Source organism: Petromyzon marinus, chromosome 47 (assembly GCF_048934315.1).
Source record: "Petromyzon marinus isolate PM22_M1 ecotype Great Lakes invasive population chromosome 47, UKy_Petmar_22M1.pri1.0, whole genome shotgun sequence".
Classification (NCBI taxonomy): Eukaryota; Metazoa; Chordata; class Hyperoartia; order Petromyzontiformes; family Petromyzontidae; genus Petromyzon; species Petromyzon marinus.
This window is the reverse complement of record NC_133713.1, coordinates 1,239,298-1,253,612: the sequence shown is the minus strand read 5'-3', so window position 1 is coordinate 1,253,612 and position 14,315 is coordinate 1,239,298. Positions and strand designations below refer to the sequence as shown.

General features: G+C 46.3%; 1 protein-coding gene across 2 annotated transcripts in view; it reads left to right on the top strand.

Annotated features, from left to right (window-relative positions):
- The window catches only part of GCC2 (GRIP and coiled-coil domain containing 2), a 91,832-nt gene extending 78,777 nt beyond the window's left edge, over nucleotides 1-13,055 (top strand). The window contains exons 19-22 of one of the 2 annotated variants that reach the window (XM_032972008.2): nucleotides 5,195-5,401; nucleotides 5,797-5,933; nucleotides 6,485-6,686; nucleotides 8,756-13,055. In XM_032972008.2, the coding sequence (XP_032827899.2) occupies nucleotides 5,195-5,401; nucleotides 5,797-5,933; nucleotides 6,485-6,686; nucleotides 8,756-8,832 (623 nt within the window). In that variant the 3' untranslated portion in view covers nucleotides 8,833-13,055. Of the gene's footprint in view, nucleotides 1-5,194; nucleotides 5,402-5,796; nucleotides 5,937-6,484; nucleotides 6,687-8,755 lie in introns of those variants that run through there. The other variant, XM_076074280.1, reaches the window with a different exon arrangement.
- The last annotated feature ends 1,260 nt before the right edge of the window (nucleotides 13,056-14,315 follow it).

Here is a 14,315-nt window from a genome sequence, read left to right as displayed (position 1 = left end):
CACAAGACAGCTTAGATTAAGGCCATCAGTCTAACTCCATACTACAACAAACAAACATGGCCAATTATAGATTTAAAGCTTTCGTGACTGCTAGGATCCATACTCTTTGGTTCTATTGGGTAAAGTCACGTAGGTGAAAATAAAATAACAAAAAATCACGACGTTTCGGCCACAACACAAGCGGCCTTCATCAGGTGAAGGGACGAGACTGTCTGGTAGGACAGCGCTGGAGTGAAAGAGCCACGTTCAGATCACGACCTTTAAGCTGTGTGAGAAGAAAAACACCAAGCGCCTTGACAAAGGAATTAGCATATAATTTAGCATTGAAATAGCTAAGTTAAAGTATACACATCCGCAGAGGTACCCCTTGACAAAGGAATTAGCATAGAATTTAGCAATGAAATAGCTGAGTGATTAGCTTGTAACTGGTCACAGAAATAGCTATGTTAAAGTTAGAGCATATACATTCACCGAGGCACCTAGTACTCATCAAGCAGGAGAATTTAGCGAAACACAACCACGCTCAGACAGCGGACCTTTAAACTGTGTGCGAGCAAACAAGGTGTTCTGACAAAGAAATTAGCATAAAAATTTAGCATTTGATTGGCGGATTTTAGGAAAGAGGTGGTGTACGTGCCGTTGGACTTGCCGTTTGGCGCGGGGGGGGAAGGGGGGGAGGGGGAGTTTACCTATTGGTGGTGTGAAAAGGGAATTTATAAGAGCTGCGAAAGTTTGGGGTACCACTACTTGAAAAATATACTGTACCATTGAAATTAGTTTAATGTTTAGTTCGATTTAGAACATCTTTCCAATGGTTGCTTAATTTGAAACCATCCTCTCGGTTGAAATTGTGTCTGTCTTTGTAGATCTGAATTGCTTCATGAACAAATCTCTGATAAAAGCCCGTGGGTTTGCAAAGAACCTTGGTATCGGAGAAAATTAAGCAACCATTGGAAAGATGTTCTAAATCGAACTAAACATTAAACTAATTTCAATGGTACAGTATATTTTTCAAGTAGTGGTACCCCAAACTTTCGCAGCTCTTATAAATTCCCCCTTTTCACACCATCAATAGGTAAACTCCCCCTCCCCCCCTTCCCCCCCCCCCCGCGCCAAACGGCAAGTCCACCGGCACGTACACCACCTCTTTCCTAAAATCCGCCAATCAAATGCTAATTTTTATGCTAATTTCTTTGTCAGAACACCTTGTTTGCTCGCACACAGTTTAAAGGTCCGCTGCCTGAGCGTGGTTGTGTTTCGCTAAATTCTCCTGTTTGATGAGTACTAGGTGTCTCGGTGAATGTATATGCTCTAACTTTAACAGCTATTTCTGTGACCAGTTACAAGCTAATCACTCAGCTATTTCAATGCTAAATTCTATGCTAATTCCTTTGTCAAGGGGTACCTCTGCGGATGTGTATACTTTAACTTAGCTATTTCAATGATCCATTTCAATGCTAAATTATATGCTAATTCCTTTGTCAAGGCGCTTGGTGTTTTTCTTCTCACACAGCTTAAAGGTCGTGATCTGAGCGTGGCTTCTTCCACTCCAGCGCTGTCCTCCAGACAGTCCCGTCCCTTCACCTGATGAAGGCCGCTTGTGTTGTGGCCGAAACGTCGTGATTTTTTGTTATTTTATTTTCACCTACGTGACTTTACCCAAACATGGCCAAACCAAAACTTTTCAAAATCACCAAAATAAAGCCATAAAAGCAATGTAACAGTGATCATAGGAACTGTGACCGAATTTTCACAATAAACGACATAAACTACATGTACCACCAAACCCTGCAGCCATAGCTGGCTGCATGAGTCACTCCACAACAACAGGAGCATCAATCGGAGTATCAACATTTTTCAATGCACCTTTAAGATCAGCACATTAAATCAAAACAGATCATACTTTGCAGCGGTCATCCGGAGCGAAACATTTTATTTTAGTGGCAGCTAGGGGTGTACAACTCCTCTAGAGCAGTTTTGAGTGAATATCTCATAGGTAGTGATTCAAGTTGCAGTTTATTGGCAATAGCATTCCAGACCCTGGGGGCATCAATAGCAAAGGCCCTTCTTCCAGTATTTGTACGGCAATAGGGAATGTGAAGCTGGTAAATGAGCGAAGACCTTAGGTCAAATTTGTTCTTTGAAACAGAGAGGAGATCCAGCAGGTAATCTGCGAAGTACATCGTGAATAAATAAGATCTGGTGCACAAGCCGTCGGACATTAAGAGATGTTAAGTTTGACCTAATGTAAAGATCACAGTGGTGAGTCCTATATGGGCAGTTCAATGCAAATCTTAAGGCCGAGTGATAAATTGAGTCAAGCTTCTTCAGTACAGTACTTGGGGCAGATGTATACACGATGTCACAGTAATCAAGTAGAGGCAGTATGGTAGCTTTTATCAATTCCAAACGGAACATAGGGGGGAAGCAGTGCTTGTGTTGATACAGAAAACCAATTTTTATTTTTGTCTTTTTACCAATATAATCAATGTGATCTTCAAAATTCAGTTTTGAATCCAGGATGACCCCAAGATAATTATAGATCTTGACTTGCTCTATTTGATAATTATTTAAGGAATGTAATTGGGGAAAAATTGCTTTCTGCTTTAGTCCTGGTGAGAAGCATAGCACCTTGGTTTTGGAGGTATTCAGGACTAGTTTAAGAGCAACTATCTGATGTTGTAGTTGTTGAAATCACCCTGGAGCTTAGCAATCACGTCATCCGGAGAGCGTCCAGCAGTAATCAGTATCGTGTCATCTACAAAAAGATTTACCCTGAAATGATCCAGGTCAGTGCCCAAGTCATTGACATAAAGAGAGAACAAGAGGGGGCCGAGGATGGAACCCTGTGGAACCCCTTTTGTTATCCTAACACTGTTTGATAACAAAAGGGGTTCCACATTGAAGGGAAACAATAAAATAATAGAAATATAAAACAATAAAATTATCACGACGTTTCGACTGCAACACAAGCAGTCATCATCAGGTTTGAAAACCACAACAACCACAACAAGAACATTTTCTTGTGGTTTTCACACCTGATGATGACTGCTTTTGTTGCAGTCGAAACGTCGTGATAATTTTATTGTTTTATATTTTTATTATTTTATTGTTTCCCTTCTACGTGACTTTACCGAAAGAACCAAGAATATGTAATAGATTGTTGGTGGACAGGAAACTACTAATTTGGTCGTTCAATGATTTTTCACATTTTTTTTATTAACGGGAACAAAATTGAGATAGGTCGGTAGTTATTTGGATCATCTTTAGGGTCCACTTTGTGAAGTGGACAAACATAGGAATGCTTCTTTGATGGACAGGTTGAAATTATGGGTTATAGGTTTGTATATTAGGTGACCAACAGTTAGTAGAGTACGGCATGTACACCAAACACGGAGAATGACTTTAAAAGTTGTATAATCTCCTGTAGATGTAGATGCCACTGGTTCTTCATGTTCTCCAGATGTAGATCCCACTGGTTCTCCATGTTTTGCAGATGTAGATGCCACTGGTTCTTTATGTGTTGTAGATATTGATGCTAATTCCCTTTGGTGCTTGTGTTTTGAAAAACTTACCAAGACATGTCTGCACAGTTGTCTTTTTCTCTTGATAAATCAACTTCTAACAGGCATTAGCATCATGAACAGCTGCTGACACCTTGGTAAACCTTTCAGTGTTTGGGTCCTAAGACTCAAAACAGGCCAGTGCCTTCTCAATCATGCTGAAACCTTCAGCCAGCTGTTTGGTGTTGAACCCTTTAGGTTGCTCGGCCTCCTGTTCCTCCTCAGTGACCTCATCCTCCACCCTGTGTGACTCCAGTTCCATCAAATCATTGTTGGTCAACTTCTGAGTGTGGCATTCCAACAATTCCTGGAAATCTTCTTCCTCCAGATCCAATTGCAGTTCCTTGACCATATCCACCAGCTTGTTGATCACTGAATCCGTAGTCTCCTGAAATCCCTAAAAGTCAGGAACAAACTGGGGGCAGAGTTGCTTCCACACACTATTCATGTTGGGAGCTGTGATCTCATGCCAGGAAGCATCAATGTTCTTAACTGCCTTGTAAATGTTATAGTCCTTTCAGAACTGTTTCAGCGTCACTCCACTTTCCCCTCCTGTAGCCTTCACAGCCTTCTGAAAGTTCTCCGCAGGTAACATCTCTTGAAAGTAGATATGACACCTTGGCCCATAGGTTGCAGGAGAGAAGTGTTATTGGGAGGCAAATGCACCACCTGGATGTTAGCATGGTAACTGCCCAGGACAGATGGCTGACTAGGGGAATTATCTAGTAACAGCAGGTTCTTGAAGGGCAGGTTGTTATTGTTGCAGTATATTTCCACTTCAGTTACAAAGTGATGGGAAAAAACAATCTTCGAAGAGGGCCTGAGTCACCCAGGCCTTAGGGTTAGACTTAGCACACAAGAAGCAGTGAACCTTTGGCAATATTATTCAGGACTCTTAGGTTTTTGGCATGACAAACTAACAGGGTCAAAAATTAAACTAACAGGGGTATCAGTTTGCAGTTCTTAGCAGCATTTCCACCAAGTAAGAGAGTAAGCCTGTCCTTCGCAGCCTTGAAATCTGGCATATTCTTTTCCTCTTTGACAATGCATGACCGATATGGAATTTTCTGCCAGCACTGGCAGCCTCACCACTCACTTTGATGTTATGCAGGTTCACACGAGCCTTAGATCTGTGGAACCAACCATGACTAGCAGTAAATGTCTCATCAGCAACACTCTCGCCCTGTTTAGCCTTTAGATCTGCAAAAAAACTCAAGGCCTTCTCCTGAATTAGCATAAGGCTTATAGGCATTCAACGCTGATGCTGGTCCTCCAGCCACACACGCAAGAATTTTTCATTTCTTCAATCGCTATGCTTCTTTTCTTACTAATAATCGTGGACTGCATTGCCACAGAACCTTTCACATTTTGCATAATTCGCACCTTATCCTTTAAAATTGTCCCAACAGTCGAACGATTCATCCCAAAAGCACGTTCAATGTTTATCATTTTTTTGCTTTTTTCACATGCTTTATAATGTCCACAATTAGTTTCCATCGTAATAGTTAACATTGTTGCGGAGCATGCAAGTAACAGAATACATATGCTAACAAGAAGGCTCCTTTTTCAATAATAATGGAAAGGATTAATTCTCCCTACACAACCCCCGCTCCCGTTGCCTGAATCTGCAGCCCAGGCCTCAGCACAGGCCCCAGGCCGAACAGGGGCCCGGGAGGGGCTGGAGGCGGGGGGCTCGTGGGGTGTGGCAGCTCGCGAAGAGGGGGAGGGGATGGAGGAATCAGGGCCCCGAGCCCCACTGTGCCCCCCCTCCCTGCCCCCCACCCCACAGCAGTCTTCCTCGCTGGAGCAACTCCTCAACAGCACAGATGTCAAGAGTGGTAAGCACTAACCAGCATTGGTGTCGCGGTTAGCGTGCCACGCTACGAACCCGGCGATCTGAGTTCGATTCCCGCTCGCGACCAACATCAGTGACGAGTATGCGTGCAGGTTCTGGGTCTCCCCTAGGTCGACTTGGCCTAAAATGAGTACCTGGTGTGGTGTGTACATTTTTTCCACTGGGGAGAAAAAGGCAGCCAAGCCTTGGTGCTGGCCCCACCACCCACTCGAGCGCCGACCTAAAAAGGCGTTCGCTAACATTAGCACCTACCCCAATGGGGAAAACATTTTATTTTGTGGGAAAAAACACGCCATTGTGTTGACTTGTCCGCCTGGCTCTCATTACGTAACACGTGGCTGCCCCTGCCTTTGTCCCTGCTCCTGCCCCTGCCCCCAGTGAGCCCCGTGGGGCTGGAGCCGACGAGCGAGCAGCTGGCGTTGGCGCTGGGCGCCGCGTCGCGCCGGGCCGACCACCTGAGCGAGGTGCTGCACGAGGCAGAGGCCACCAACGCTGTCCTGTTGGAGCAGATCAAGGTGGCCTCACCCCCACGTTCGCCCCACGCTTGCCCCATGCTCGCCCCACGCCCACCCCACGCCCGCCCCACGCTCACTGCACTGTCCGATCACTCCTCACTCGGCACCTCACTCTGCTCCTCACTCTACACCTCACGTCACTGCGCACCTCACTGCACACCTCACTCCGCACTCACTCCACGTGTCACTCCGCACGTCACTGCACGTGTGACTCTTACTCATGAGACTCATACTGGTATCTTCATCTCTCTCCTGGTGAACTAAACAAACTCTAGAGAAATATTCTTGTCACCATAGACCCCCTGTCATCATTCTCACGCTTCTGCATAACTTAGTAAGCATCTCTGGGACACGCATATTTCATGTCTCCCTTCTCTCACACCGCCGATTCTCCTGCGCTCCGTGTGACGTTGGAGAGAAAGAGAGAGGACTTCTGTCGTCCCAGAAGCTGCTTCCCAGGTGTCCATGCCACGCGGTGGCATGCTCGCCCCGCGGCACCTCTTCTCAACTAAAGCGGAAACCCTGCTGCTTGCCTCGCGCTCGCCCTGCAGGTGCTCAAGAGTGAGGTGCGCAGGCTGGAACGCAACGCGGAGCGCAACGGCGCCATCTCCAGCCTCGAGTACCTCAAGAACGTGTTGCTCAAGTTCGTATCACTGCCACCGGGCAGTGAGCGCCAGGCCCTGCTGCCCGTGCTGCACACCCTGCTGAGGCTCAGCCCTGAGGAGCGTGGCCTTCTCGCTCACATTGCCAACGGTGCGTGAGTGCGTGGTGTGTGTTTCTGTCTGTGTGTGCATGCGTGTTTCTTTCTGTGCATGTGTGTTTCCGACCATGCATGCGTGGTTTTGCCCATGCGAGTTTTTCTGTGTGGGGAGCGGTAGTATCGCGGTTAGCGCGCTGCACTACGAGCCCGGCGACCTGAGTTCGATTCCCGCGCACAGCCAAAACTAGTGACGATTATCTGAAGCGGTCGTGGGCCTCCCCTAAGTCGACTTGGCCTCAAATTATTACCTGGTGCGGTGCGTAAACATCGCGACTGGAGAGACATAGGCGGATAGGCATGATGCTCGCCACCCACCCCTTCGTCTGCCTTGCTGGCCTTCATAGGAGCTCGCTAACAGCATTTGCCCTAACAGTCTGTTTTGGCTTTACTGGGGGATCTTTGTTTTGTTTTGGTGCGTTTCTGTCTGTGCATGTGTGTTTTTCCGTGCATGCGTCTGTCTAATCAACTGTGGTTTTCGTCCCTGCGTGCATGTGTGTGTGCTTCTGTGTGTGGAGATCAGTGGCACAGTGGTTAGTGCACTGCACTCTGCACTCTGAATCCGGTCAATGAGTTCAATTCCCTCTCACGACAAATAACGGTGACAGAGAATGTCTAATCCGGTCCTGGGTCTCCCCTAGGTCGACTCAGCCTTAAATGAGTACGATGGTTGGTTTGTAAAAACATCGCCACTGGCGAGACAAAGGTGGCTGTGCGTAGTGATAACCACCAACCCCCTGGTGCAAGGTGCCAGCCTTCATAGGTGCTCCCTAACAAACCTTGTCCCAACAGTCTGTTGAAGGCTATATGGGAATCTTTGTTTTGTATTTTTGCGTGTTTCTGTGTGTACAGTGGTTAAGGATGTTCATAATAGTGACCATGCCCCCGGGTAAAGCTGCTTGGGCAGGAGTCTTAGCCATTCCCCCTTCACCTTGGGGTGTGAAAGGGATGTCCTCTGGCTCCTACAAAATTGTATATCTTCTTACACCACGTAGTTTGAGAAGCTTTTTATGGCTGTATTAGAGGGATTTCCATTTTCCAGAAACAATGGGAGGCTGATCTATAACTGCATGCAGTCAAGGGATTGCTCCATATTGGTGAACCATGCTATGCATGATGCAAATATCGTAATTGCAGCTCATTCTGAGAAGGAGTTGGAGACTGAACCACTAATGTACCGCTAAGAGGTGGGGCCTTACCGTTAGCCAGACAAAAACAAAGCAACGACAAACAATCCACACTCTTAACTCGCCATGAGTGATGGGGCGGTTGTGGAAAGAGTGTAGAAGTTTCCATACCTGGGCAGTGTGCTAATGACTCGGTCCGTTTCGACAGCAGAGGTTTCACTTTTAATAATTTCAGTGTTATTATATTATCTATTCCTTGGCTGCATAACTGTGTGGAAGCTGCCTGGCCTGTGGCTGCTACATACAAAGCTCCAGGTCTTCTCAGCCACAATTATGGCCTCCCTTTCTGAAACGTGGATCCCTCTGAAGGGACATCTATACTGGCCTGCCTATGATCCATCCTGGGTTTAACTAGACTGGATTATGTGAGGATCTCACAGATATTGATGACCTCCGGCAAGCGAGGCTGTGTTGGCTGGGTCATGTAGCCCGCATGTCCAGCCACCATATGTCAAAGCATCTTCTGTTTGGATGGATAGAAGGGGCGAAATGGGCATGGCACATTCTAGAGAAGAGATGGAGCCGATGTGGTGCAGGACGATGTAGAGCTGATGGGGCTTGCCGATGACTGATACCAGCGGTGTTAAGACCAGCCTCTGTGGAGGCGTCTTGGGATGAATGCGTCTGGGCAATTGGAGGCAGTCGCCCTCCAACAACAATGAACAGAGGAGCAAAGCTCGCAACAACGAGTGGAGCACTGGGCAGCTAAAACGCAGCAAGACAGCCAGTCAACCCGTTTCTCCTGGGTCTGTCCCGTGACCTCCTGCCAGCAAGCCTTCGACACTTTACATGGCCTCAAAGTGCACCAAGGCTGGCGCAGTCGCTGTGGTGATGTCACCTCCGCTTCATAGTGAATGATGGCTTTTGTTGTTGTTTAGGAGAGGAGGAGCTGGACTCGGGTGGCACGTCAGGAGGCTGGGTCTCCTATCTGCCCAGCTGGTCCGGGTTGCGCTAGAGGGAGCCACTCGCCCATGCACACACACAATGCACAGTGGGCGACACCACACAGACCACGCCGTCCAGCTCAGTGGGAAGACCGTGTTCAAGGCAAAGGAAAATCCTCCACTAGAGGGAGATCTCGAGTGCTGTTTGATCTCTTACACACTAACCAGATGTGTTGGAAGAGGTCAGGGTTCCAACTCCGCCACACACAATGCCTATCGTAGACCGTGGTGAGCCCGATTAATTGTATGGGTGGGCAGAGGTGGTGGGGGGGGGCGTTTAAGAAACGTGCACCCCATTATAACCGCCACGCCAAGATCGATTCGAACCGGCGACCCCGGAAAAGCATTGCTCCTCGCACGCGCAAGTCTGACCCTGAGCCTAGGAATCGTTGTAATTCAGCTTAAAATAACAAACTCGACACACGTGTCAGTAATGTTGAATAGCGCGTATTATCGGCGACGTTTCCGGTGATGGACTTTCGTCACACAGCACACACAGAGGCCAGGAACACGGGGTAGATGACATTGGAGTTGGAGATGACACTGTGCACACAATGGACACCATGGGGCCTGGGTAGAAATGTAATTTAAAATATATTTTCCAGATTTAACTTTTTTTACAAATGTTTCCAAACACTCTTTGGTTCTTTCGGTAAAGTCACGTAGAAAAAAAAATTGACCATGACGTTTCGATTGCAGCACAAGCATCCATCATCAGGTGCAAGCTCGGAGAGAGACAAATTTACAGTGAGAGAGACACACAGAGAAACAACGCCTCTGTGACGAGTTATGGTATAGAGATCGGCGGCATGGGGGAGAGTGAGGGGGGGGAGAGTGAGGGGGGGCAGAGAAATTAGAATGTCAAGGAGAGACAAATGCAGTCACGAACACTTCAAATCAATTTAACACGTAGGCTTTCGCGACCAATATTATTCAAATCAAGATTGTTTCCAGTCTCGTATGGGCATTTGAACAGTTACCCCTGAGTAGATATTTATATAACACATTCACACACACACGCTAACACACACACGTTAACACACATGTTAACACAGGCACACATTCGACCCACATTCACACATGTAACAAAGACAAAGATCTTCCGTATAGCTTCAGCAAACTGTTGGGGTAAGTGTTGTTGGGGAGCACCTATGAAGGCCGTTATGGCACAAGAGAGGGTGGGTGGCCAGCACCACGCCTGGTTACCTTTGACTCCCAATCGGCGATGTTTACACACCGCACCAGTAACTCATTTAAGACTGAGTCGACCTAAGGGAGGCCCAGAACCGGTTCAGATATTCGTCATCTATTGTGAGCGGGAATTAAGCTCTGGTCACCGGGTATGTAGTCCAGTGCCCTAACCACTGTGCCACCGCTCCCTACAATCCAGGTCAATGGTCAGCTCAGAGCCAGTGTTGGATAATTCTACATTCCCATGGCAGAGGTCAGTCTTCCCATAGGATGACCCATGCTACTTTCCTGCAAAGTAGTTATTTATTTTTTATCAACCCCAGAGTAATGATGATGGGTTTGACTCCCAGATTCGAACTCATCATTTGTAGCCACCAGTGATGCTTGTCCTGATTGGGGTTTATGGTGCAATAGCCGGGGACTGTGGGCACAGTAGAAGTCTTGTTTGAGTTAAAAGTTCTGAGCAATTAATTGTATTTTGCACTTCTCTGCTGATTGGATCAGTGGTTTGCGGGACGCGTGCGGTGTAATTGCTCTGTCTGCGAGGTGACGCAGCCCGCAGTGAATCCAAGAAGTCACTTCCCTTCATTGATGGGCAGACGATTAATCTCCTTTTATCTGTCCCTCCACATGAAAAAATATACTTTTTTTTTACACCTCATCAGCCACACGGCCTTCTGGGAGTGCATAATTTCAGCAGCATTGGCTCATCATGAGATAAACGCTAGGCTGGTTTTGACGTTCATTGTCTCATCATCAGTCAGGATTTCCTGAGCCAATGGTGGTGAACTGCCAGATATTTATAGGCAAGAGCCCTCTTAAAGATGGGTCCTAGCTTTACGCAAAACCCTTGATATACAACAAAACCTAATCAAGAGTGTCGTGGAGACTATAATAAAATAACTAAGCAAACAGTGTCTCCACGTATCTGGCCCTCTACATTATTTTTTTCAAGCATCGTTTACACATTCCATCAGCCACAATGCCAGATACGTAAAAGAGGTGTATTGTCTGCGTATTTAGCTTCATGGAGCCATCGTCTTTGATGGCCCAGGGCTTTAATCACACCCAGCAGAACGCTGTCTCTTTCTTATCAAGCTGCTCCAAGCTCAGCTCGCGCTCCTGGGTTCAAGCGATCGTGACTGCTGATGAGACAATGAATGTTAAATCCAGTCCAGGGTATTGCTGTCTTAAAGCACTGCTGCTGAAATAAATTAACTGCCGGAAGACTTTGGCTGATGGGATGTGTGAAAAATAACCTATTTTATTTTTTAATGATAATTATTTCAATGTATAACATGCCGCCATACAATATTCAGAGAGAGAGGACGACTCGGAAACACGAGGAGGAGCTACAGACGAGCGAGTGCGAACGTGGCCACCAGCTGAGCGAGTGCCAACAATCGCCCAAGCTCTGCTGCTCTCTATACCGGGTGGCCCAGAAGTCAGGACACACAGGGTTATTAAAACATTTAATTGTTTATTTTTTGTTATATTGGCAAGAGCTCGCTTAAAGATGGGTCCTAGCTTTATGCTCGGACCCATCCAGCATCATTGGGCGGTTTGCCAGAATAGTGAACCAATCTACCTCCATTCTTAAATAGAGCAAAATGACATAATCACTAAACACATCAGGTGCAGAGATCAGAGACGTATTCAAATTATAAATGTGGATTAATCTCCAACACACCGGTGGGCTGTAGTAACTAATTGGCGTGTTGTTTACGTGACAAACCTTATTGGCTGTGTCGGGTGGTGGAGGGTTACGACACATTTATACTGACGCGATCTAACCCAAAAACCTTTATTATGAATAATATTGGTCGCGAAAGTCTACGTGTTAAATGTTTTGTTATCTATTGTCATTATTAATATCTATATTTCTTCTTCCTGTGGGGATACATCAAATTTGTCATTTACAAAACTTGACCAAGAACCATGAATTAAGTGAGACGAAACATAATTGATGATTGTTCAAAGATTACACGGTGTAATCTTTTTTTAAACGTCTAAATTAATTTCCTAATATAATTCTTGCACGTGTTCATGTTGATGGAAGTCAGTTTGAACGTTTGTTAAATTATTAAAACGAATATAATGACCCTGTGTGTCCTAACTCTTGGGCCACCCTGTATATAAAGGTTTTATCAGACAATTAATAAGTGGCAGAATTCCGGAGCACCTGGAGAACACCTACGCGTGCGAAGGGGTAACGCTCTATCCCATACAGATGGAACAGGTGGAGTCCACATTGTTACTGGCGAGCCAGGGTATGCGCTCCGGGAAGGGCGCTTCGCAACATCTCTGTGTGATCCGCCAACTCTCTTGTCCTCCCCCCGCACCTTCGATTAGCATGGTTAGCTTACGTTCGTTACGAAAGAAGTTCAACATACATATACAGCCCTCTGTACTGCCTCTAGTGCTGGAATACAGACTGTGTGTCGTAGCCACCTCTGTATTTGGTAACTACTACCGCCTGGAGAAATAAGTAATTGTTCATATTAAAAAAATAAGATTATATATCTTTATTTTATTATATTTAAATAATATTCACACTTCTGGATGCCCATGTCCAGCTGTTGCTGTGCCGCTACTTGAGACGGTGGTTTGCGTTCTGACGCCGCCGCTGCTGCTAGCCGCCGCTGCTGATAACTGCTGCTGCACCGAATCCATGTTGCGCGGTGTCTCAGCGGTGTCCGACTTGTCCATTATGAGCCGGGCGTTATGTCGAGCGCCGAGTCCAACGTCGTGGGAAGTGTTCGCTTCTCGGAAGGTGGTGCGCGTGAGACACGAAACTCGAGTTTGCGGACCAAGTGGACCACACGCGTCGCCGTCAGCATTCGAGATGGATATCTTGGTTGTAAGATGTGGAAACTCCTTCCATAATACGGCGGTTCTTCATCGAACGTGAAATCAGGGAAACGAATTATTTACGTGATGTTGAATAACAGGAAAGGACGGCTCCTGTTGATTGAACCTGGCTAAATGTTTTGTCTCGCTTTATATGGTGAAGGTTGAATAAATGATTGTGTTCAGAATTCTAGACATTTGCCTTACGTGTTCGTTGTATAAAGTGGCTAACAAAGGATTATGTTTTTACATTGTCATTAGAGAAGCTGGACTTACCATATGAACTGATGATCTATACGTGGTCACGCATTTCACAATATACCGCTGGATGAGGGGCCTGCCCACGCCGGGTCGGTTATGTGGATTAATTGACCATACTTCACCACGCTGGTCATTGCGGTTCGTGTGAAGGTGGGGAGCACAGACGTATAGAAGGACAAGAGCAGACTATGGGGGCAGTGCTGTTCGAAGCACAGATGGGATGTGTGGCCAGCACTACGCTCGGCCGCATTTGTCTCCCCAGTACTGATGTTTTATACACAACTTAATATATTTAAGGTTGAGCCGACCTAGGGGAGGCCCAGGATCTGTTCACATTGGTCACCGCATATTGAGCAGTGAGCGGGAATCGAATTCGGCCAGGTTCGCCAGCCGCTGTACCACTGCTCCCCACCCGGGCGCGGACACACACGAACGCGCGCGCTCCCACGTCATGAATTGCAAATGAATGACAGGCGCAGTGCACTGAATGGGGTCTTTGAGTGGCAGCGTAAGTCACGCGAGCACATTGCGTTTCTGCTGTGCGTGTCGGCAGCCGCCAATGTGATAAGCCGAGGCAAAGTCTGGTCCCTCGTGCACTGGGGTCTGGGATGGGGAGGGTGAGAGAAAGGTGGCGATGTTTGCGATACTGGAGCTGAGTGCCTCGTGCAGTTATGGACAGACGCGCGAATACGCATAGACATATTAATATTGATTGATATTCTAGATGAATCCGATGAGCTATGAAGTACTAAATCACAGACCTCCAGCACGGGGTCAAAACGTTACAACAACAAAAAAATAAAAAATACGATAGGAGTGCAAAGTATAGAAAAGGTAAACAAATTGCTTAAATTTTCTGTACAAATAAAACTAGACTTCATTTTTATCTTACCAGGTGATGCCCACCGAGGTATTAACCCATTTTTCAAATGCGACCTGGCCAAAAATGATAGCTCAACAAAGTGGCTTATGTGGAAATTTATAGCAGCAAAATAATATAACTCATTCTAGATTTGAAGCTTTCGTGACTGCAAGAATTCATAATCTTTGGTTTTATTCGGTAAAATCACGTAGGTAAAAAACAGATTAAAATATAAGAAACAAAACGACGTTTCGGAGGCAACACAAGCTTCCGTCTTCAGGTGGAAACAGTCACGGCAAAAAATCGCTGCTGTGACTGTTTCCACCTGAA